This window comes from Triturus cristatus, chromosome 5_2, assembly GCF_964204655.1.
Source record: "Triturus cristatus chromosome 5_2, aTriCri1.1, whole genome shotgun sequence".
Classification (NCBI taxonomy): Eukaryota; Metazoa; Chordata; class Amphibia; order Caudata; family Salamandridae; genus Triturus; species Triturus cristatus.
This window is the reverse complement of record NC_140588.1, coordinates 468,999,859-469,026,540: the sequence shown is the minus strand read 5'-3', so window position 1 is coordinate 469,026,540 and position 26,682 is coordinate 468,999,859. Positions and strand designations below refer to the sequence as shown.

Here is a 26,682-nt window from a genome sequence, read left to right as displayed (position 1 = left end):
CACCTACGGTTGAAATTGATCTAAGATGAATTACCTGCCCACGACATCGTTGGGCAGTCAGCGTATTAACATATATGTTTTTAGTATTTCTCCAGATACTACGCGTTCAATCTAACCGTATGTAATTGATTTACACTGACACTATTGTGCGCGTTTATTTTTCCTTTTTACTTTATCACCTTATTATAGGTCTTTGCACGGAGTGGTACACATGGGGCTGGTCCCCATGCGGTCCTGAAGAAGAGGTTTAGGGGATAACCTCGAAACATGTTGGCTTTCAATATTAGGGACTATTAGCACATTATTACCTAATTCCTCCCTTTTATTAACCCCCCTTTTTATCCTTCACCAACTAGGTGCACGAATAAACTCATTTATGCTCACTAGCTAGGTAATTTTTAATTAAACCCACACCACTCCCCTCTCACTGCACTACACATATTCTTCACTAAATATGGCTCCTACGTAACTGTCGCAAGTCGCAGCACGCCCCAAGCAGTAGATGCTTGGGATGGCCCCAATGATGAAGCATGTCACCTAGGGGAAACCTTTGGTGAGTGAGGGGAATCAAGAAAAGTATTTTCTTTTCTCCATTTGAGGTGAGTCTTACTCACTAAGTAGACCCCTCCCTTCCCATCTAGCTAGGTTCTCTGATCCCTGATGTCTGAAGTTTTTTTGCGGTGTTAGTACTTAGGAGGACGAACCTAGCCATATCCTCCTCTCCCCTCTCCTTATTCCTTCCTGGATGAACACCGTTTAAATCAGTTAATGCTGCATTTGAAGTGGGATTCATAGATATGGGATAATTCCAGTCTATCCCTAGTGGTGGCTTGAGTGCCACTATTATCACATCACATCATCTCATGTACTTATATAAAGTGCACATTCACACCTGAGGGTATCTTGTTGCTGAATACCATATGTTTTTGTTATCCAAGTAAATAGTACTTCTTGTATAGATCTTGGAAGGAATAAAGGCTGAATGGTAGCACAAGGATTCAAACATGTGAGAGAGTGGTCAAACACATATCCCTCAAGTGGATTTCTTCATTTAATTAGCCACCAGACTAATACGATCTGTATGGGTTCTTCAAAATACCTATCATTACACACATCACTGTGGAGACTTGAATATGACTGTAATCACACATTATCACTGTGGGGACTTAAACATCACTGTAATTGCACAATATCTCTGTGAGGACTTGTACATGACTATAATCATGCACTCTCTTTGTGTGCTATCCCTATGCATCCCATTAATCACACACTACTTCTGTGGGGACCTGGGCAGGTCTATAATCACACACTATCTCTGTGAGGACCTGGGCATTTCTTTAATTATACTCTATCTCTGTGGGGACCTGAGCATGTCTATAATCCCACACATTCTCTTTGGCAACCGTGGTAATACTATAGTCACACACCATCTCTGTGGGGACCTCAACATCTCTATAATCACACACTATCTCTGTGGGGACCTGGGCAAGTCTATAATCGCACACTATCTCTGAGGGGACCTCGAGATTTCTAAAATCGCACACTATATCTGTGGTGACCTGGATGTGTCTATAATTGCACACTATCTCTGTGGGGACCTCAACATCTCTATAATCACACACTATCTCTGTGGGGACCTGGGCATCACACACACTTTGGTGACTATGGTGATACTATAGTCACACACCATCTCTGTGGGGACCTGAGCATTCCTGTAATTACACGCAAGCTCTGTTTTGGCTTGAGCATCATCAGCTTCGCATTCTCTGTATTGGGCGTTGTGAATACTGAAAAGTAGTAAAGTTAGACTTTTGGTCAAAGTTTACATTTGTGAAACTGAAAAAAAGAAAAGTTCGATTTTTTTCTCTAAGTTTACCTTTGTGAATCGGGCCCATTTTAATGAGGACTTAAACACAATCATCTTCATGCACTATCTCTGTGGAAACTTAAACATTGCTATAAGAACACACTATCTTTGTAGGGGCTTGAAAAAAACTATAATAAAACACTATCTTTGTGGGGACTTCAACATCACTATAAAAACATATCATCTCTGTGGGGACTTGAGCATTCCTGTAACTAAATGCAAGCTCTGTTTTGACTTGAAGCACCTGGGGGTGCCATGATGCACAGGGTCAAGACTGATTTGCATATAGCTGGGTCTGAACTGGGGTGGCGAAGTGAGCTATAGAACAATGATGGATTCAACCCAGATCTGTGGCTGGGGGTGAGTGACTGAAAAGTTTCCGCACTCCATCCATCAACTCCTTGTGTTTGCTTTGTTCGCCCTATGTTGGCAGGGTACGCCCAGACGTGGGTCCCTTGCTCACTTTGCCACTGGTTTGAAGCTAGCCTGGCTGGTGAGGGGGTGTAACCCCAAAACCGGTCCCAGGATGCTTATTTCTGGTCCAGGGTAGACCTGGCTTGGCAGTTCGAGCTGGACTGTTGCCATGAGGCACAGGGTCAAGACTGATTTGCAAATAGCTGGGTCTGAACTGGGGTGGTGAAGTGAGCTAAAGAACGATGATGGATTCAACCCAGATCTTTGACTGGGGGTGAGTGACTAAAAAGTTTCAGTATTCCGTCCATCATCTCCTTGTGTTTGCTTAGACTTGAACATCATCAGCTTCACATTCTCTGTATGGGGTTTGTGAATATTGAAAAGTAGTGAAGTTTGACTTTTGGTTTGAATTTACCTTTGGGAATACTGAAAAGTAGAAAAGTTATACTTTTTGTCTAAGTTCACATTTGTGAATTGGACCCCATTTTAATGAGGACTTAAACACAATCACCTTCATGCACTATCTTTGAGGGGACTTAAACATCGCTATAATACCACACTCTCTTTGTGGGGACTTGAACTACACTGTAAAAACACACCATCTCTGTGGGGACTTGAACATCTCTATGATAACACACTGTCTCTGTGGGGACTTAAACATCACTACAATAGCATGCCATCTCTGTGGGGACTTGAGCATTCCTATAATTACACACAACCTCTGTGTGGACTTTAACATCATTAGCTTCACACTCTTTATAATGGGATTTAAGCTTTGAATGTGCACACTATTTATATGGAGACTTAAAACACAATGATCCTCACCCACTATCTCTATGGGGACTTGAACATCTATTTTGGCAAAAATGTAAGCAGCTAATCAAGCTCTGGGTTCCACTTGACCATCAGCCTCATGCATCAAGCCAAAATCCAGTCGGTAAAATACCGATTCGCTAATAGCTCCCGGTATTGAGTTAAAAATACCCAATCCCAATGCATCAACCCAAAAGCAAAAATCGCTATTTAAGGAATCCTTAAATAGCGATTCCTTAAATAGCGATAGCATTTAAGGAATCCCAAATTGAGATTCCTTAATTTAAGGAATCTCAATTTGGGATTCCTTAAATGCAATGCATGAAAGTTAAAAAAATTAGCGAATTCGCTAATAGGGGGAGCAAATTACCATGAAGATGAACTGCATGGTAATTTGCTAAAAGTTTGAAAAATGCACTTTTGTGCATTTTTCAAAGTGTCATGTTGCGCACACACATGCCCTTAGAGCATGTGTGTGTGCAACATATGTGCACATATCATTTTCAGGGGTGCAATAGGGTGTCATTTTGACACCCTTGCACCCTTGAAATTGCATGAGCAATTTGCGAGAACCTACTGGTACTCGCTATTTGCTCATGCAATCTCCAAATCATTCCTATGGGCCTGGAGGCCCATAGGAATGATTGGGATGGCATTCCTTAATTGCTACTCGCAATTTGCTAGTAGCAATTAAGGAAAGTTAAGGAATCGCTATTTGAATAGCGATTCCTACATGCATAGCCTTTTGCTATTCCTTATTAGCGATTCCTTATTTTTCGCTAATAAGGAACCGCAAATGGCATTGTTGATGCATGTGCCCCCATATTCCTTGGTTCCTTATGATGATTTCTTTGCGTTAGTTCCCTTATCTCCTAAGATTTTAAGCACTAATACATAGGTTAAATACAGGTTTAAGTGTCTTTTTTTAAGCATGATATATTTTCTGGCACATTAACATAATCTGTGTTTAATGTAAACCCCTAGTATATATGCAGCAATTCATATATGAATAGATTATAATGTTGTTTTTGTATATTGTTGATAAAATAAACATTTAGCCATGTGCCTTCGACTGTATTCAATCACAAATAGTGTTATAGACAATGTCCCCACAAGGATGGTGCTGTGCACACGATTAAATAACAATATATTTGCAAATTTGAAGCAGGATCCTGTATCATGATTTTTGTCTTAACATTTTTCTGTTAGTGTATTTTAAAAACATTGGGACATTCACACATAGTCCCCACAAGGATGAGAGTGAGGAAAAAAATGAATGAATGATGGGTACACCCTACTAGGATAGAAGGTCATGGAATCAATGGAGGAGCTGCTTCTGAATTATTTTCTTATGTTCACTGCTGCCAACAGTGCCTGGTAAAGTAGTGATGGTTCCCTGCTGGAATCCAGGAGATGCAGTGTATGAGCACTCCTGTTCAATATTAAGAAAGCAATCTAGATCTCCGTGGACAGGCTGGCAAATGATTTTTGCGACTGCAGCTTGCCCGTGAACATATGCTTTCACTATGAGTTTCATGGTAACCCTATTTTGGGTAGAACCATCGTTTCTTTAAATTGCACTGACATTTTCGTTCTTTCTCTGGGCAAATTTTGTCCGGTCGAACTGTCTGAAATGTGCACTAGAAAAAGGTCTAGTAAGAAGAAAATAACCTCTGCGCATTTGTGCGAAAGCACGGACTTCCTAGGTTGCCACCCAGAAACATTGTTTCCAAGGGGCTTATTAAAGCACTTCCTAATCGCTCATAATAAGGGCCTTTGAATTCTTGCCCATTGGGCTTGGAATTATTTTCTAATTCTGCTTTTGCCAACCCTTAGGACTTCCTATTAGGGCAACTGCAGAATGCCTGCTGTCTGCCGTGCTATGGCAGTGTGTTTTAATAAGCCTGCATTTGTTTTTGTTTTACATTTTTCACAGCCACACGGTTTCACACGGTTTGTTGTGAAAAAGGAAGTGGCATTGGAAGTGCCGAAATAGGGTGGGGCTTCGGATGCCATAGAGATGGCAGTTTTATGGCAGCTGGCACCTGGTAAATTTGTTTGAGGGTCTTACAGTACCGCAAGCGTGCTATGGCCATGCCACTCCAATCTGCACACTTTGAATGTGTAGGGTGACATTCTAATTAGATGTTTTCACCTATTCCGAGGAGTACAAACTGACTGTGCTCTGCCTGCCTGCAAAAAGTTCAGCAGGTTTTACTTTGCAAAATGTTTCAAACTAAGGCAGTAAGTAATGCAAACTCCTGTTGGAGCCCAATTCGAAAGTAGCATGAGGGTTGAAAGGATATCCTTTGTAAGCTGTTTGCATTTTACTACATTATCCTGTCACTCATTGTTGCTGTACTAGACCACCTCATTCTTGACCTTTTTTTGAGACAGTACATGTTTTCGCTTCACTCTTAAAATATATAAATGTTGAATTCTTTTGGTTCTTTGTGTCACAGTGCACTAAAGGATTGCTGGGTCTGGTGGCTCGGTGGACTAATGGGTCCATTGCAGGGGCCTGTGTTCGACCTCATGGTCACAGGTTCAAATCTCGGTGGATCCACTCAGCCTTTCATCCACCTGAGGTTGATAAAATGAGGACCATTGAGTTGGGTAACAATGAACATCTGTTATTCAGCGCCAAGAGACCTCTTGGTGAATGTGCGCTTTACAAATACACGTTATGTTAAAGGATTAATTGGTTAATTCTGTCGTTTTTATTTTAATAGAACAATGTAAAACGTTCATGCAGTAGGTTTAATATTGTACTCACACTATACCTTTTTTCTTTTTTTGCTCTTGTCTTCTAGGTCTGTGAAGAATTGTTGCATCTCCTCAGGTATGCCGTTTCTGGTCTGGTGTAAAGACCGCTTTGGCTGTCTTGCCAGCCACATGTTTAACTAAAAATATCATACCAAAATGCATAAATGTATAGGGGTCCTTAATCAACACTCTTTCACTATTGGTCTATTGACATGTCATTCAAATACTAGTCCTTTATACCCACGTAGAAGGTATATATGAACTGACCAGCCCACTCCAGCCTTTACTTTGAAAGACTGCATTTTGCCCTTGTACATCTATACGTCCAACTAAAAAATAGTTGCCCAAGAATAGAAATTGTTAGACCCTTGCACTTCGCTATGACTCTTACGACATTTATTATAAATTACAATGTTGATTCCACATTATAAACCATCTTTGGTATATTTATCTATTCTACAGAAAATGAGCACAAGTGATTAGAATAGCAAGAGTGTATAGGCAGATTTCTAGTTTGAAGCTACACAACACTCAGGTTTGTGAATGACACTTCAACCACTTGTATCCGACTTGAGCGAGACCTCTACTAACTACTTGTGGACCTGCAGCTCCCCTGTATTGCTGGTGGTCTGGCCTTTTTAGGGAAGGTTTGATCAAAGACTCTAACTTATACATACCCTTAAACACGGTTTTTATGTATAGTAGAGTGTAATTACTTACTTTAATAAAAAAAGTTAAGAAATATATTGAAATCTGTCATTTTGACTCCTCATTATAAACCAACTTTAGCAAATAATACTATGGAAAACAAGCAAAAAAAATTAAAATAGCAAAAGTGTTTATATAAATGTATATACTAAAGCCACCCTCCCCCCCCCCCCCTCAGCTTGGCGCAGGGCAGTTTAAGTAGTTGCATATGACTTGAGTGGAACCTCGAATAACAAGTGGAACTGCAGTTGCATGAAATAATATCAGTGCTTTTTTATTTGACTTGAGAGGAACACCTAGAAACTACTAGTGGAACTGCAGCTCTTAGAAAGAACATCCATGCTTTTGCATTTGAATTGAGAGGGACACTTAGTGATGGCAAGTAGAAGTTCTAATTCATGTAATAATTTCATTGCTTTTGCAAGTGACTCGAGCGGGATCTCTAGCAAAAACTTATGGAACTGCGCATTCATGAAAGAATATCAATGCTTTTGTATTTGACTTGAGAGGGACTCAACATCCTCTGCTCATATACTACCTCCGTCCCGTTGGGAGGCGGAGCACCTGCTGAGGGAGCTACTTGGCTGAACATAAATCAATTACTCATGAATAAAAATAAAGCTGCCTACACAAGGCAGGGGTGTAGTGTAACATAGTCCGAGTTTAATTTGCAGCAGCAAACAATCATGACGGGCTATGGCCTTACACAGCGGCGATCAAAGCTGCCTGTGGCTGAAACGCATTGTGAGTTTTTTGTTGCTATAAATTAAACTACAACTATGTTGCATTACACCCTTGCCATGTGTGAACAGCTTTACTTTTGGTATCGGCAGTAAGTAGTCATAGTTAAGAAAAGCGTTTTTTGTTTTGTTAATACCTTTGACGCTGTTTGACAAATCTTCCCAAAAAAAAGTGTGCCTACCAATTCAGCTGCTGTCTGAGAAGATTCAGGTTCATTCGTCAAGCGGGCCGAGAAAATTGGGACAATCCCAAAAACATGTTTTCCCTATGCAATTTTCCATAGGGATTTTCAACAACACTACAGCCCAAACGCTGAATAGAATAGGACCTAATTTGGCAGAAAGCAAGAACTTGGTCTATTAAGAATGCTTATAATTTGGTGTGAATCCATTCAGTAGTTAAGTAATTTAAAAAATATTATGATATCTAGGGATGTGGAGGATATGCCTATCCGACAGATCTCAAGGTGAGATCTGAGTGGCTGCCACCACTTCAGCCAAGAAGCGGTGGCAGCTATCTTGGGACTCTAGACTCAGCCCGAGTCCCAAGAAAAATGGGCTGGTGCCAAAAATGTTTTTTTTTGTTTGTTTTTTTTAAAAGCACGGTCTACTGCGCTTGTGTTTTTTTTTGGGTTTTTTGCCCCAGGTGGGCAAGGTCCCATGGGGAGGGGAATTGTGTCTTTCATATAAGGGCAGGGAACACATTTCAGCCCATGGGACCCCATCTCCCGGGGCCTGACCTTATAAATAAGTGGGAGGAGGACACATAGCCCCCTTCCTAGGCCAATTTGAGCCCCAGGGACACCTTGCCCTGGGGCCCTGCCATAGGTCAAAAGGTGGAGGGGAACACGCAGCCCCTCTACACCAGTTGATTTCAGCCCCAGGGATCCCATAGCATTTTAAAAAACATAGCGATTCTCTGAAAAAAACCAAAGGTTACAGGGACGTTATCGTTGGGAAATAGAATTTTTAAAAAACCTTACAAATTCACTAAAAGCAAAGATTACAGGAACATTCTAGTTGGGTTCAGATTTTACACACACAAAACCATAGAAATTGAGCAGTTCTAGTTATTTATCTCAAGTAACTATGACTCATGCCCTAAGGTAACTATATGCTCCCTCAACATGCACTGCTAATTACTCCCAATATTACATCACTCATGACATCTAGTGACCTAATTGATCATGCCAGTGCAATATTTGCTGTAAAATTATTGATGAGAAAACTGTGCATGGCGAGGGTGTGAGTTATAGTTCCCTTAGGGCACAAGTTATAGTTACTTGAGATAACTCTAACTATAACGGCTGAATTTCTATGGGTTTGTGAGTGTCAAATCTGAATGTAACTACAATGTGCCTGTACCTTTTTTGTGTGAAATTGTATATGTGTGTGTGTGTGTGTGTGTGTGTGTCTGTGTCTGTGTCTGTGTGTGTATATATCAGTGATGTCATTTGAGATGTCATCAGTGATGTCACTGACCTTGTCATGAATTATGTAATATGTGACATCATTAGCAGTCGATTGCGGGCGCGCGAGATGTAGTTAGTACAACCAACTGTATCGGAGAATTTCAATGGTTTTGTACATGTGAAATGTCCAGCTAACTATAACACCCCTAAATCCTATGGTTTTTTTCAGTGAATTTCTAAGGTTTTTTAAATGCTAATTCCTAACTACATCAGGCCTGAAACCTATGGTTTTTTCAGTGAATTTCAAAGGTTTTTTAAAGGCTAATTCCGAACTATATCAAGCCTGAAACCTATGGTTTTTTCAGTGAATTTCTAAGGTTTTTTAAATGCTAATTCCGAACTATATCAAGCCTGAAACCTATGGTTTTTTCAGTGAATTTCTAAGGTCTTTTAAATGCTTATTCCGAACTATATCAAGCCTGAAACCTATGGCTTTTTCAGTGAATTTCAAAGGTTTTGTAAATGACAATTTTTAATGTATTAATTGTTATACTGATTTTTTTATACTGATTTACTACATTTTTTAAACCATTTATTTTTAAACATTTTCTTTTTTTAATTCTATTATAATTACATTATACATTACAATACAAAATATACTTTCTCAGAATGAATTACTTTAGTTTAAATACTTTTCAAAGAGGCAATATCATTTTAAGTACAGTAGTTACAGTTGTTGCAATGGGCAACACAATATGAAACACAATGCAACATTGAGCTCAAGGTGAATTTCTAGTCAAATGCAATTAGTTACTTTATGGATTACTTTTCTAACCACAGGACTGGATCCTAGATTCAGTCCTTGGACATCTCCTGTAAACAGTTGAGTAAAAGCGTTTTGGTTACAGTAGTAATCTTTAACCTCATCGCTGCTTATGACGGAGTGGTTCAGTCATGCGCGTCGGTCGCGCTGTGCGCATAACGGAACCACTCCGTCATGGCCCCGCTCACTCAATGGAACCTTCAGCACGGCGCGGTGAAGGGGTTAAGGAATATTATTGTATTTTAAAAGTTGACACTTAGAAATTATTTCACATAGAATCACCAATGTTATCCTATGGCAGAAAATTCATTTAGCAGGTAAGTAGTGTTATCATTAGTTTTAATTACTCAGTGGTGGATCCTGGATCCAGCACTGGTGCATCTCCTGTAAACAGTTGAAAAAATGTGTTTAAGTCATACAGGCGATTTTTTAGGAATATTTTTAGTTTGTGAAAATAGACACTTTGAAACTTTTCTGCTGAAAACCACACAATGGATTCCTATGGAAGGAAATACAAGTTACTGGTAAGTACGCTTAGAATTACTTTTCAGGGTCAGTGCTGGGCTAAAAGATGCAGCACTGGGTTCTCTCCTGATAACAGGTGAGTAAATCAGAATTCGTAGTTCAGCTGATTTTACAGGAATATTTGTACAATGGTGAAGGAAGGGGGCGGGGCCTGAGGTGTCGTGGCACGTTTTAAGTTGGGGGATTAAGTCCCCTTGAATCCTGAGGTCCCCTGGTGGCCAACTAGACCACCAGGTACCTCCAGTAAGCGCCACGAAGCTGCGTTGCAGAGAGGTGTAAAAAGGGGCGTGGCCTCATTACACCTCTCTGCAACGCAGCCCCCTAGCACATACTGGAGGTTCCTGGTGGGCTAGTTGGCCCCCAGGGACCCCCAGTATTCAAGGGGAATTAGTTCCCCCCCTCTGCAAACACGCCAGGGGGCGCATTTGCAGAGTGGTGCAAGGAGGGCGCGTGGCCTCCAGCCCGATCCCATTTTTGTTATTTGTATTTGTGTAGCCCCCCTTCTTTTTCTTATTTATTGGCCCTGGGGCCCCCATCCCCCAGGGCCTGTCCCCATTTTTTTTTTTTAAAGTATAAAAATCGGGAAGGGGGCTGCGTGTCCCCCCTCCCGAGGCCATAATTTGCCCCGGGGACCACATCCCCCGGGGCATGGCACTTAAAAAAAAAAATAATAATTTTGGAGGGGGGCTGCCTTGCCCCCTCCTGTGGCCACTTATGACCCCGGGCCGTTTTTTTTGTTTTGTTTTGAGGAGGGTGACCGTGTGGCTCCCCTCCCGGGCCACTACTAGCCCTCGGGACCCCATCCCCCAGGGCTAGCCCTCTTCGTTGGGGGCTGTGGGGGGGTCCCCAATCCCCCTACGGTCCGAGCCGGCTCCCCACGCCCTGCGGGAGCGGCATTGCTTTTCCACATGGGGAGCAGCTAACATGCTGCTCCCCCTGTGGAAAAGCAATCTGCTTTCCTATTTGGAAGAGAGAGCAGGTTTCCTGCTCTCTCTTCTGAATAGGAAAGCAGTTTGCAATGACAGGGTGGGAGCCGCGAGGCTCCCGCCCTGTCATTGCAAACTACAGTGTCCCGGGGGTGGGCACTAAGGGACACTGCAGGAGCCGGCCCTGGGTGTGGCGGTCCCCAGGGCCTAGACAAGGCTCCAGGAGGGTGGCCGCGCGGCCCCCCTCCCACATTTAGAACAAGCCCTGGGGGTGGTGGTCCCCGGGGCTGGGGGGGCCTGAGAGCCCCCCACCTAATATTAATAAGCCCTGGGGGGTGGCGGTCCCTGGGGCAGTGTGGGGGGGATTGGGACCCCCCACACTATTTTGTGGTGATGCCCCCGGGATTTGGCCCGACCGGGGGCCAATTACCAAAGAAGCGCGGGAGCCCACGCTTCATTTTTTATTTAATTTTTTCGGCCGAAATTTTCTTTTTTTTTAAATTTAAAAAATGCTTTTTTTGGCCCTGGGGGTCCTTGTGGGACCCCTTGAGCAGGCCTAGGGGGTCAGGGTGTTTCCAGCCTGTCCCCTTTTCGCGTTTTGCACGTTTGTTTCTTAGGTTTCTTGTGCCTCGGTTCTACCGAGGCACAAGATGGCTGCCAACACTTCCTGATTTGAAGTGTTGACAGCCAATTAGAATACAGCTCGTGCACGGCAGGGTGCGCATAGGTTGCGCGGATTCTCCAAGGCCATAGATATATATGTACTTTTAAATGTCATTTTCTCAGGAACTACTGAACTGACTTACACCATTTAAGCAAAAGGCACAAGTCTGAACTAAGGATTACCTCTTTGCCAAATTTGGTGTAATTCCGTTCAGCAGTTCGGGCTGTAGCTGCGGCTAAATGTCCTATGGGAAATTGCATGGGGAAAACGTGTTTTGGGACCCCCCTTTTTTCTCGGCCCCCGCTTGACGAATCCACGTGAAACTTTCAGGATAGAAGCGGACCAGAGCTGGCCAAAAGTTCTGAAAATTTCGCGAAGATTCGTCAATCTGCGCCAAAGTTATTCCAAATAGAATGTTGCAGATTTCCTATGGAAAATAGGTCCTAACTATATCTACCTACTGGCGACCGCCAGCAGGTAATATATATCACCAATTGCCCTGGAGCTTCACAGGACGCACTGGCAGCGGGCCCACGATATGGCTTTCCAAAGGCCAGATGATTGCCTGACGCGTTTCAAGGCTATTGCACCCCTTACTCATAGGCTGCTCACATGCTCTTCCCTTTAATTTATCAATTTGCATGCCAATGATTGGTTCTTAGCCCTCAGTGGGGGGCACTTAATGTTGCGGTGACAAAATATTGCATGATGGGACCAGCAGTCCTAAAAGAAAGAAAGAGAACAGTCTTGTTACCCTCAGTGGGCTCGTATCCACTTGCGGCATCAGAACATTTATACTCCTTAGTAGGATCCTCAATATTCAGGCGAGTTAATTGCATCTGACTCGCTGTGTGTGTGTGTGTGTGTGTGTGTGTGTGTGTGTGTATATGTATGTATGTATGTATATATGTATATATATATATATTATCTACTGGCGGTCGCCAGTAGATAGTTATAGTTAGGACCGTGTTTCCATAAGAAATCTGAAAATTCTATTTTGAATAACTTTGGTGCCCGTTGACGAATCCTCGCAAAATTTTCAAAACTAATGGGGCGCTCCGCTCAGCTCCTACCCTGAAAGTCTCGGGGTGATTCGTCAAGCGGGGGCTGAGAAAAAAGGGAGGTCCCAAAACGCATTTTCCCCATGCATTTTCGCATAGGACCTTTAGTCGAAGGTGCAGCCCGAACGGCTGAACAGAATTACTTGAAATTTGGCAAAGAGGTAGTCCTCAGGTCAGGCATGTGCCTTTTGCATATATGGTGTCAATCTGTTCAGTAGTTCCTGAGAAAATTGCAGTTAAAAGCACATAAATATCTATAGCCGCACACCGTGCGCGCACAGTGCCGTGCGCAAGCGTAAATCTGATTGGTGGTTACGTCAGTCAACATTCGAATCGGTCGAAATCAGGAAGTGTCGACCGCCATTTTGTGTGTGAAAGTGAAAAAGAAAGGTGGAGAACGTGAAAAGGGGGCAGGGTAGAGAGTTCCTGACCCCCTAGCTTTTGTCAGGGGGTCCCTGAAGGACGGTGCGCGCACGGCGGAATCATAAAAAAATAGAATTAAAAAACAAATTTAAGTGTTTAGATGTTAGGTGGCTCTAAAAAGAGCCGTTGTGTTGAGGGACAGAGGAAAAAAAAGACATGGCAAAAATTATAGGGTGCTGCACGTGTGCTGCTGTATCTTGCTCTCTATTAGGGGAATGCTGGTCTCCCCATAAGAGAGAAGAGCATTGCACGCATTGCACCGTATATGCACCCTCTTAAACAGAGGGTGTATATCCAGAGGAACCGAAGCAGGTGAAGCTGCCGCCGCAGATGAAGTGCTCGGCTGAGCTGCCAATGATGTGCTCGGCTGAGCTGCTGCGGATGTGCTCGGCTGAGCTGCTGGAGGGTTTTCTCTAGCAGCTCGAGCATAAGCCACAGGATGTACATCTCTAACGTGCCTGATCATAGTGAAAATACTAAAAGAGTATTTCTTTTTAGGATCTCCTCTTGATAAGACATGATCACAAAGAGTGCAGGTGACTTTTGGAGCATTCATCTTCTTCTGCCCGTCTGGAAATGTAAAAAATTGCCATATAAAAGAGTCTTTCTGTTTCCTCCGTCTCTGTCTCACAAGGGTCTCCTGCTCACTCCCAGAAGATGACTGCTGCTCTGCCATTCTCAAGTACTGGAGTACTGGAAAAGCTGCTCAGCTCCTTCTCCCAGGGAATCAGAAGTAATAATGAGGGGAGTGGGTGTGGTGTTGGAAGTTTCTGGAACTGAAACTACTATAAACCAATGAAAAGTGTTGTTTCTAAATCACATGACTTGCCGTGCGCGCACGGTGCGCGCACGGAGCTCGCGTGCATGCGCGCATGGAGCACGCACGCATGTGCGTACGGAGCAAGCGCGCATGCGCGCACGGAGCACGCATGCGCATACGGAGCACGCGCGCATGCGCGTACGCGCACGGAGCACGCATGCGCGTACGGAGCACGCGCGCATGCGCGTACAGAGCATGCGCGTACGGAGCACGTGCGCATGCGCGTACCGAGCATGCACTTACGGAGCACGCACGACGTCCGCATACGCACGTGGAGCACGTACGCATGCGTGCACCGTGCGCGCACCATGTGCGCATGGACAAAAACCCTTAAAAAAAAATAATAATAATTTTTAAAAGTGTTTATGTGTTTATAGAAGATATTAACTATGCTGTTCAACTCTATCCAAATTAAAAAAATTAAAAAAAACTGAGCCATTCCATATTACAGGATAAAGTTAATCTATAACTATATATATAGGTAGCTTATTGTAAAATAAATATTTTAAAAATATAATAATACATTCATAAATTAGCATTTAAAAAACCTTGCAAATTCACTTAAAACACCATAGGTTTCACACACGTTATAGATAGGAATTAGCATTTAAAAAACCTTACAAATTCACTAAAAAAAACATAGTTTTCACACACATTATTGTTAGGAATTTGCATTTAAAAAACCTTGCAAATTCACTGAAAAAACCATAGGTTTCACGCACGTTATAGTTAGGAATTGGCATTTAAAAAACCTTGCAAATTCACTGAAAAAACCATAGGTTTCACACATGTTATAGTTAGCTGGATATTTCACTCGTAAAAAACCAATGAAATTCCCCCGTTATAGTTAGTTCAGCTAACTATAACTCGCGCGCCCGCAATCAACTGCTGATGACGTCACATATTACATCACTCATGACATGGTCAGTGACATCACTCATGACATCTCTGATGACATCCCTGATGACGTCATCCATGTGATAAATTACCACATCTTCTCACACCCTAATATAACCTTTGATACACCGACTCAAAATTTAAGAGTTCCATTCTCAAAACCATACATACTGCAATACCAATAACTACATACCCACTTATTAACTCTTAGGTCTACATACACCTCCACTCATTCACCTGTACAGTCACTCATACTTACAGTCACAACATACAGAACTATCATATGCATTTATACACCTATATAGACACTCACACACTACCAATCATCCATAGAGGTACTCTCACACCTACTCAGTCATGCAAATAATCACACTCCCATTTACTCACCTATGTGGTTATACATACTCAAGTTCAATTACTCATAAAAATAGTATCACATTCGTACACTCTTATAGAATCATTGATACAAGCACACACTCATACATACAGTCACTCTCACAATCACACACTCTCACATCTACCCACTTATATACTCTTACACGCACATATACTGCCTTTCACGTATGTAGTTAGTCACAAATGTACCACTGAGATATACATTCAATCCCTAACACACCCATACATACACTCACTCAACCATACAGTCCATCACAGATGCACTCTTAAAAACATGCACCCATAGAATCACCCACTCACACATCTATGCATAGAGTCACACACACCCTACCCACACAAACACTCAGGAACCCATACAGATACTCAGACAAGCAATCAATAACCCATATAGACACTCATATAGGTATTCACAAAACCATGCAGCCACTTATACACCAACATACAGAAACATACAGACATTTACACAGTTTAGTCACTAGTCTGCAGTAAGATACATTTAATGACTCACTTATAGAGTTAGTTACGCACCACAGAAAATCATCCACTTACACACTTGTACACCCACTCATTCTTCAACAGGCCTTTCCCTATATATATTAAACATATTAAAATTGTTCAGAAACACATACTCAATGGATGATGTCATCAGTGATGTCATTTGAGATGTCATCAGTGATGTCATGAGTGATGTCACTGACCATGTCATGAGTGTTGTAATATGCGACGTCATCAGCAGTGGATTGCGGGCGCGCGAGTTATAGTTAGCGGAACTAACTATAACGGGGGAATTTCATTGGTTTTTTACGAGTAAAATGTCCAGCTAACTATAACATGTGTGAAACCTATGGTTTTTTCAGTGAAATATATATATATATATATATATATATATATATATATATATATATATATATATATATATATACACATACATCTCTCACAGGGCATAATGGGGTGCTTCTTGAAGGAGCAGGGAACAATTAAAGTCTGACCAGCACTTACACTCGCACTTATCTTGTCTAGGTCAGTATATTTTACAGGTGGTGGAGGTTGGGAAGACAACATTTGTTATAATATCCATCTTCTCTCCCGAATCAGTATCTGAGTCATCTCCTTCATGCTTAAAAGCATCCTTACCCTTTCTCATACTTTCTGATGCAAGAAGCGGATATAATCTGGTTCCTTCAATAATTGCCTTCCTCCATCTATGCTGTTCTTCATCCCATAGGGCATTTGCATAATTTTTCATCACTCTCCCTGTCCTCCTCTGATATTACTCTTTTTCCCTCACAACTTTTTCCCAACCATTAAAAGCTTCATATTGCATGGGTCGAGGTGGTAGCTTCATCTCGTACAATTTTCCCTTCAAAGGATCGAGGATTCTGGTGTTAAATGTCCCATACCTCGGAAAATCTTGAAGATCCCTCATTTTCCATGATTCTTTTCCATTGTTAAGCCATAAACATGAATTTAATCCATGTTCGTTAGTCCTAATGTATGCTGAAGCACCCTCAGAAGGTGCCTCCTCACCTTTTCGTACAGGAATAGTGACATCACCCTTAACAAATTTCTTAAAATTCATAAAACATTTAATAATGACAGTCAAATCTTCAAAATGTTTACGTATACCCAAATGTTTTGATTCTGTTTTGTATACATCAAATTTTGTTCAACAATTAAATGACAGCTTAAATTTCATTAGATGTTTACCAAATCTGAAGGGAGGACTCAAATCAACAATGTCCAATCACAACGTGGCAAAGGAAACCTTCTAACCAATGATGGCACGAGAGTACACCAACCGCCCGATCTCTGTGCCAAACACTATGACGTATGATTCACTCCTCGCAGTAGCTCACCCTCCTTCACAATCATCTTTGTTTTCATACACTCTTTCAAATAACTTCTTAAATAACTTCTTGTTTGCTCTTCTAAGGAAAAATTAAGTATCTCGATCACTCAAGAATATTCTACACTCGCGAGTGGCTTCTCAACCAGTGAAATTTGACACAAATTAATGCAGCTTCACCCATTTGCGCAATAAGTCTCTACAAACATTAACAGAGATTCATCAAACACGAGTGCTTGTCCTTAACTTTATCAATTAAAGTGATGGTATCTCACACTCCACATCAATCTCTTCTGCAGGCAAGTTTATAGCATTTGTTATTATCCTGTTATCTTTTGACTTTAATGAGCCTGAAATCAACGTCTCCTCTTCAACAACTCTTTGATGTTTCTCATTATTCACTTATACAACCTGCAAGGAAAAACGCTTACGACCACTAAACTCACAACCACAACTTTTTCATCCTATTAATACTCACATTTTTTTTTAAAACGCAACCTCCAAACCACAACTGCTTTCAGACACCGCTTCGCCATGCTGTCTGGATCTGGACACTGGAGTCGGGATTACTTTTTCTGTAGCTTGGGTACGATTTGTAATGCTCCATTCAGGGTATTAACCATTTCCTCTGCTACCAGAAACTGTGGGGGGGCCTGAGGATTATCCAAGAATGGTATTGAAGTCTAAATACTCAATTTACTTGGGAAATCCTGATGGCTCTTGAAAAGGACGACGGACCTTTTCCACCGAATTAGAACTGAGCTGGAACAAAGAATTAAACTTTGCATCCATCATAAATGGTTAAATTAATGTTTAGTCAATGATAAGGGGTTGATGAGGTTTCAACACCTTTATTTATCTTAACCTCTTCCGTGCTCATGATGGCTCCCGGCCGTCATGAGTCACGGTGGGCATGTGCGGACGACGGCCGGGAGCCGTCATGACCACGCCCACGCCCACGATTGGAATGTTCAGCACGCTGCGGTGGAATTTGCGCCGCAGCGAAGAGGTTAAAGGATTACTATTGTTTTTTTTTTTTTTTTCAGATTAGTAATTTTACAGAAATATGAATAAAGGTTTGATTAGTGACAGCGTAAATCAATTGAGTGTTCCATGAAGGAATGGTGATTAAACTAGCTATGGAGCCTAATCTTTCCTAAAGAGAACCCATAAAGAGTTTCTTTCAGAAAAGTGCAAGATTAAGAATATGAAAAGCCAACCAGAAAAAGTTGTTCTAGAAACTCAGCCAAGTTCCTTACAGCTGCAGTAGCCACAGCTTTAAAAGGATGATCTTTGCAGTAGCATTGATCACAAAAGGGTCTCTAAATAAAAGAAGCAGAAGTCATCTTTAGAAGTAGCTGTCGGTAAAGAAGCCACTCTTTAGTAGAAGAGTCCCACAGGCAGGATAAAGAGATCTGGGTCAAAGATTCTTCCCATCTTATTCTGCAAAAGGCTCAGTACTCTAACTAGCTAGGAAGACTCATTAATATATAACCACACAATAATGTAGTGATAATTGTTAGGCATTAACCCTCCTCTTCCAATGGTGTCGTCAACTTCCAATGCTTCTCATTCCAATTCCCATGGTAAACATTCTCGTTGATTTAGTGTAAAACATTGTTTCAAGACTTTGTTATATGGAGGGAAGTTCTCATGAGAACCTTCTAACCAAGGCTAAAATATGCGCTTATGACCTTTGTGAATACAAAGCAAGTCGAATATGATGAAGCAAAACTAGCAATAATATTCTGTAAGGCATTCATAAAATATATCCATATAATTATTTATTCAAGCGGTCACAGCAGCTCATTGTATTAGGAAAGTGACCTAACATGGTGTGAGGAAGCTAAAGAAACATGAATTTGCAGTCAGCACATTCTTAAGCAAGTTTATGGTGCTAGGCAAAATGTTCTCAATAAATGTCTTATAAGCTATGAGCAAGAGTCGAAAGGAAAGGCTTTTAGGTCCAAATCAGAAGCACATTTAAGAATCCTAGCCTGGTACAAAAAACAATCTATTCTATATTATTTCACATACACATTTTCCCTACATATGATTAATCTAAGAATTATTTACTAAATTAATAAAACATTTGAATATGATTCTTTCACATAATAAAACGGTTGCAATTTTCTGAATGTCATATTCTATGGGAAAACATTTCTACAGCAGTTTAAATGCATTCTAAAGTGCAATTTTAACATGGCCTGTGAGTCAAACCTCATTTTTGTAAGTAATTTCCCTTAGGGATAACGAAAAAGCAGTATGACAAGGCTCTTAAGCAAGTGTGCCAGTTACTCGCAGATGCAGGTCTCACTCTAACTGCAGCAAAGTGTGAGTTTCACAAGTCCAAACTCCAATTCTTTGGACACATATTCTCTGATTGGGGAATGACTCCTGACCCAGATAAAATACAAGCAAATATCAGCTACCTGTTCCCCACAAGATGTCTCCATGCTCCGATCCTTTTTAGGCATGGCTAGTTATTGCTCAAGGTACATTTGTGACTTTGATACTGGGATTGCCCCATTCAAAGACTTGACAAAACAAGATGCCCCTATCCAGTGGTCCAATGAATGTGATCAAAGTTTCAAAAGAATAAAACATGCGATTGAAAAGGCAACAAAGATGGCCTATTTTGACCCCAAGTTACATACTGAGATCACAGTCGATTTGAGCACAGTGGGATTGGGAGCAATCCTTGCTCAGCATAATGGTCATCCGAATCCTCAAACACACATTGTGGCCTATGCCAGTCGATGCCTATCTGACACAGAACATGCCTATTCTCAGCCCAAGAAGGAAAGGCTGGCTGTAGTGTGGGCCTGCAAACATTTTCATGTATTTCTATATGGAAAAGTTTTCACTATCATTACAGATTACAATGCGCTGCTCACTATTTTTGGAAACCCGAAAGTCCAGATGCCCCCTCGCATGGAGAGGTGAGGGTTGTGACTGCAAGAGTAGAACTATGCAATTGTACACAAGCCAGGTAAAGATCAGAACCCTGCTGATAACTTTTCATGAGTACTGTTACACCAGCACAGTTTGACATACAAAACAGCTAAAGAGTACATTAACTTCATTGGGAGGTCCAGCACGCCATCATCCCTATCCAGTGAGCAGATCATTGCAGCTACTAATGCTGATAAGAACATGTTTATCCTCAAAGATAACATTTCAACTCATTCTTGGAAAAAGCATGCTCACCCTTTTACTGATGAAATTGGATCTCAGAAATTTAAAAATGTACAAGATGAACTGTCCGTTACCAAGGAAGGTGTTGTATTGAGAGCCTCACAAATCCTCATGCCTCAGACAGCAAGTAATTGAACTCACTCTTGAAGGACATGGTGGCTTTGTAGCTACCAAAGAGCCCTAAGAGACAGTGTGTGGTTCCCGCACCTAGGTGAGTGAATAGAGAGGGAACTAAAAGAATGTCATCTTTGCAACTGCCTTTCTTGCAAGATGACGCAGCATCCCTTGCCAATGTCTGACCTGCCTGCGCATGTGTGGGAAAGAATTGCAGTTGATTTCTTTGGACCTTTAGAAAATGGACATCATCTCATGCTAATTATTGATAAGTATTCATGTTTTCCTTCACGAGAGAAGTTATCGTCCACTACCTATGACAAGCTAATTGAGCTGCTAGCTGACACCTTTCCAATGTGAGGTATCCCTGCCATTCTCAGATCTGACAATGGTCTGCAGTTCAATAGCAAAGAATTCAAGTAATTTCTGGTCAGACTAAATGTAGAGCATTAAAAGAGCACTCCTCTGTGGCCCCAAGCTAATGGTGCCTGGGAATGATTCATGGGTACCCTCAAATGGGAAATTCAGCGAGCATCGATCAAGGGAATCAAGTTAAATCAGGAACTTTTGGCAAGGCCTCCATGCCTATCGTTCAACTCCTCACTCCACAGTGGGTGAGAGCCCTGCCACCTTCCTATTTGGAGAGCCCTCCGAACTAAACTGCCACAGTAGACTGATCCTTGACTGCCGAATAGGTTTGTGTCACAGACACTTCTCGGAAGTGTCAGATGAAAACCTATGCCAATCATCAACAAGATCAAGAAACGGCCTTCGATGAAGGTGATTGGATCCTGGCCAAAAAGAAACAAAGCGGAAAACAGACACTCCATTTGCTATCGATCCTTTGAGGGTTGTGACATGATGGTGCATGATCGTGGAAAGTCCATCACATGGGACACTTTGAGTACCTACCTCGGCGGTCATCAGCTCCTGCAATCATGAATGCGGTGACCCGGCCTGACAGTCCAGATCAATGCAAAAAAATCTATTGATGGACAGAATGCTGAGCAATGTCACATTCACCTCAGTACAGAGATCTGGGCCTAAATCCATCGTTTTTTTGCTTCCCCATTCCATTCCAGTTCAAACCCAGCCATATGCAAATCAGTCTTGACCCTGCTACCCATGGGAACGGTCCAGCCCAAGTTGCCAGGTCAGATCAAATATCAGAACCTGTGCCAGTGGTTTACAGTCAGAGTGCATCTCAACCATCTCGTACCATTCGATCTGGCTGACTAGTGCAAGAGCCTCAACACCTTATTGAAGAAATATGATGAGACTATTGTTGGTACTTTTTATTTAACAAGGGAGAGAGAGTGTCATGAGAATATGTGCACTAGGACCCTTGCGGCTCTGGGCCGACTCAACAAAGAAATACATAGCTTTCTGAGAGGTGTTATGGTGTGGTAATTAACGATTATGATGCAATGAGAGTGCAGTGTAAAGATGTACAATCCAGAGCTCTGTGTGTGGGGTATTCCTTTGCATGTTCCAGAGGCTAGGGAGGACGCTACAGTGAATAGATCAATAAATAGAACTGTTTATTAATCCTCTTTATGACCTCGTGAAAAGTTCTTAAAGCTCCTGCGACCTTTTAAACGGACCACAGATGAAAGTTCAAATTGGACCAATTCTCCCATTTTACCATAAATATTCAAAGTGTGCTGTATATTCGCAAAGAACCAAATAAAAGGGGTTCCATCAATGTTTCAGTTTATGCCTTTCTAGTCACCATTTGCAAGAGTGGTTTGAGGAAGACAGAAGTTAAACTGAACACCTAGGCCAAGTACACATGAGGAAACATCACACAGATTATTCGATCAATAGAGAGCCACGAAAACCTGAAGATTTGAAGGACGTTCCTGCAAGATGAGCAATCGTTAGATTGTAGAAAGTAATGAAGCCATCATTACCAAGTTTAGGGCCTATTTAGGTTATGGACAGATCACCCAAACGCGGCAAACTAAACCCTGGATCATGGACCAGAGATCAAGCACTAGAGTAGAGAGGCCTTCATGCCCTGTGCGTACAGAATCTTTCACTGAGATTAGAACAGTTGAGCTCATAGAAGACCCTGCGGCTTAAAACTGGCTCTCTGCTTCACAGTGAGCCAGCGGAGGATTCTTCAAGCAGAGTTGCGCTGGTATAACCTCTTTAATCCCATTACTTTCCTGTGTTTTTGGCAATGATCCATACAAGAGAGGGTATAGGGGACCTTGTTGTGCTGGTTTCCTGTTTCCTGAGTGAGGAGCACGGCAGCAAATGGGCTGTGGGCTGAGGGAAGGTGAAAACCACCGGACCATCTGGACCGCCAGTAGCGGACGGAGAGGAGAAAGAGGTGAGAGGAGCACACCACAGGCGCAGGGTCTGGTAACCCTGCCATCGAAGTCCCTGTGCGAAATGATGACACGGGGCTGCTTCTCCGCTTTTCCCCAGCAGCCTCTACAGCCGGACCCCACCATCACTCCTTATCACTCCCCCATCTGCCCCTAACATCCCCCCCAGCCGCAGTAGCAAGTGAAGTATGGCTCGCGGAGGCACCGATTGGTGAAGTCTGCTCCTCACTCTGCACCCAAGGAGCAAGTACAGCGGCCGTAGCTGGCTGCTGCAAAGTGAGCGTCTCAGGCCCCACAGTAGCGTCGCTGTTACAACTGGGTGTGGCTCGTGGGCCAACCTGATGGGCTCTGCTCGCGTGCACTCTAAAGACACTCCAAAGACTCTTGTATGGCAGAATCACAACAGTTTTAAGCTCGCCAACCTCATTATAATAATCAAGACGTCTTCTCAAGCCAAGCAGCCACTCAGCCCCTTAGCCCCTTTGCCCCTCTGGCACCCGCCCCAAGGCAGTTGGTAACAGTACAGTAATCCCTGGAGAACAAGGGCCTGGTGATCGCCCAAGAGTCCTGGGAACCCTATCACTACGGCAAGACCAAGTTTGGGCAAGGACCCGGGTTGTGGCTGTGAGCAGCAAGTGGCATACAGTCACTGTGTATTTGCCATTTCAGACCCTATGAGACAGGCCTGAACCTGCCCCAGGAGGAGAAGATGGAAGAGCAAGCCCTCCACACCCAGTTCTGCAGACCTACCTCTTCTCTCTCCCCAGGCGGACCCACAGCGGGCCAACAGTCCACTTGCCACAGACCACAGCCAACATCTAGTTTGAATTTCCTCCCCAGCCTTCGTAACTTGAACAAGCAACCATACTTTCAGCCACTGTTCCCTCTAGTGCGCCCCTGGGTGGCCGCGCACATTGTCATTTATTGCAGGGTAGGTGGCCCTCCAGAGCACGCATTACGAAGGGTTCTTTTGCTTGTCAGCAGGAGAGCTCTTTACACATCTGAAAATCAACAACGACAAGGGCAACAGCAATAAAACATACAACACAGGGCAGGGGTATCTGTATCTCTTTAGTTCAAGCACAGCACAATTGATCATATTTACTATGGGGTGCGACTGTCCTGGCAGAGCACTGTAAATTTAAAGTATACACGCATTACAAAGAGTGATATTTATTTCGTTTTCAGCATAGACTATATTATGTTTCTACCTTTGTACAATTTACAGACATTCATTTAATTTTAGCTGTAGATAAATGTTTCCCAAACCCTTAATTTATGGTGGTATGTCCAAGGTATAACTAAAGATTCCTTTAAATTCTGTATTTATCTTGTCACGTTTGCTGCGCTTCAAACATACGTCAAAAGTCAGGCTATGTCTTCTGCTGTTTGTGTTTTTTAACACAACTGGTGTTTATAAACTCTTCCCAGTTTGCAGTTGGAGAAAGAAAAGTAAAGTTAATTATGGGCCAATCTTGCTGGGGCACATGAAGTGTAAAAAAAGGAAAGGATGTAGGATATCATTTTTTTTTCCCCACACAACAAAATGTACATGCCTCAAACTATAAATTCTGCAATTAGAAAAGCAAAAATAAAGCACTTTTCTGTATAATTCTGAAGTGTGATTGAAACAAAGATTTTAATAGGATCAGAACAAATCAAGACCCTTTACTCTATATTGCACAAATAATAAATATTGACCGAAACCTGATTTCCACACACTATTATTTGTGTGCAATATAGTTTTAAACTGTTAATCTGTGAAAATTTAGTGACCATTTCAATGGAAACTTGCTCTCTGTAAATGACAATGTGCTAACACACCATGCACTAGTTACATTTTTTTTTAAATCGCCTGCCTCATGTTCATTAAAGCTATATGGGCTGATTGGTGATACTAAAAAGTGGGTTGTGGTTCTAAACGTTTTGGAAGCACTGCGCTAAGCACAAGTTTTGGCAGTAAAGGCACCTCTCTTCCTGACCACCCCCCCAGGACAGATTACTCAGTGATCATTTCCCTGAAAAAGCAACCTCAACAATATTCCGGAAGCTTATGAACACCTTACCTGAGGGCCGCTTGGACTAACAACCTGGGAAACATAGATGATGAGGAGTGGCTAGAGGCACCCCAGGGCCCTAGGGAAATAGCAATATGGGTACGGTTTCGACTTGTCCAGCTCGGGATACTACACCGCTTCTATTACCATTCGACGCTTCTACACAGGATTGGAAGGGCACCATCATCGCAGTGCGTCAGAGGCTGCCAGGGAGAGGGCACCTTCCTCCACATTCTGTGGGAATGCCCTAGGCTTGCGCAATTTTGGCTCAATGTTACAGCACTAATGGCCAGAGTGGTGGGAACGGACGTTCCACTAGACGCAAAGTGGCTACTGCTCATAATTAAGGAAAAGACCGTCTGGCCCAGATACATAAACATCTGGCTTACGCTGCCAGAAGGGATTGCGAAGCATAATATTGCTCAGGGATGGGGGGCCACTTCCGCCTTCAGTGACTGAGTGGGAGAAGGACTTGGATTGGTGTCAGAGGGCAGAGGAAACCGTATACAAATGTAGAGTTTGCGCCAAGAAATGGGAGAAGGTGTGGGCACCGTGGCATGCTTATAAGGGATCATTAGAAGGCCATGAAGCAACCTAAGGGGCTCTAGCTGACTGTAGTGATGTGAGCACTTAATTTTACTTTCCCCCAGATGGGTGCCACTGATGGGAATGGGTCCGGATGCCCCTTGTACTCTGTTCTCCACACCATCCATTCCCCTGTTCTTCTAAACTACGATGTTTGAATGTAAACATAACTCACAATGTGCATGCTATTGCAAATATCATTGTACTGTCTAATGAGCTTGTTTAATAAAGAGAGTTTAAAAAAAAAAGTAATGGCTGTAAAATTACATCAAAAAAGAACTTTTACTAAAGATTTTGGTCCAGATGCATGAAGCTCTGGTCGCTAAATACTGGTCGCACTTTGTGACCATCATTTTTGCAACCACTGTGGTAGTTTGCAAACCAACCTATGTACTAATAGGTTTGTTTGCAAAATACCAATTCCTAGTGGGTCGCACTTTCACCTACCTCACCAATACTCATAAGGTAAGTCACAAAATGTGACCCACTGTGATTCTCAGCCATCACAGACAAAGTGGCCTGCTGGGGTCAGCACATGACCTTATCTGTGGTTGCTTTTAAATAAAGCAATCATATTAAAAAAAAAAAAATGCATTGAAAACTGGATCTGTTTAAAAAAATAAAAAAGGAAAAGAAAAGTTTATGAACATTTTTTCAAGAGTAGGGATAGGTCGCCGGTGCTGCGGCAACCATGCTCTCTTGGTGACCCAAGTTTTCATATGTGACCTTGTTATGTTTTTATATACAATAAAAAGTTTTTTTTTAAAATTAAAAAAAAGAGTAGGGATAGGACCACTACGTAGTCTAAAAAATGTTTTTGTCAACAGTTACAAAGGGGGAGGGATTACCGCGACAGTTCTGTATTCTGTAAAATATCACTGTTTTGCAACCTAATTTCAGTCGCAAAACATTATTGCATCTCATTTCAAATTAGTATTTGGAAGGGAAGCTGTAAACACACTACTTAAAAATAGCGACTCAGTATTTTGTGGCAAACACAAATTGCGATTCAGTAACTTTCACTGTAGAAAAGTACATATAGTGTGCTCGCTGCTCATTTTGTATTTTTTGTAACATGTTAATGTATTGCAATTTATATTTGTTGCATACCAAAAGGCATTATTGAAGGGTGCAAAGAGCCTGATATTCGAAATCAGACTTATTGTGAACACAAAACTCCTTTCATATCTGGCCCTTGTTCTTGTTAGCCCTTTCGGCTTCAGTGGTCACCGTTTCCAATTCCTGTTGATCCCATTAATATGCTGAAAGGTTGACTTTCATTTAACAGCCC

General features: G+C 42.2%; 1 protein-coding gene across 3 annotated transcripts in view; it reads left to right on the top strand.

The window, feature by feature from the left end:
• Positions 1-26,682, top strand: part of MED1 (mediator complex subunit 1) — a 555,355-nt gene that overhangs the window by 327,882 nt on the left and 200,791 nt on the right. For all 3 annotated transcript variants that reach the window (XM_085606628.1, XM_085606627.1, XM_085606629.1), the window contains one exon: positions 5,908-5,936. In XM_085606628.1, the coding sequence (XP_085462754.1) occupies positions 5,908-5,936 (29 nt within the window). The remainder of the gene's footprint in view (positions 1-5,907; positions 5,937-26,682) is intronic.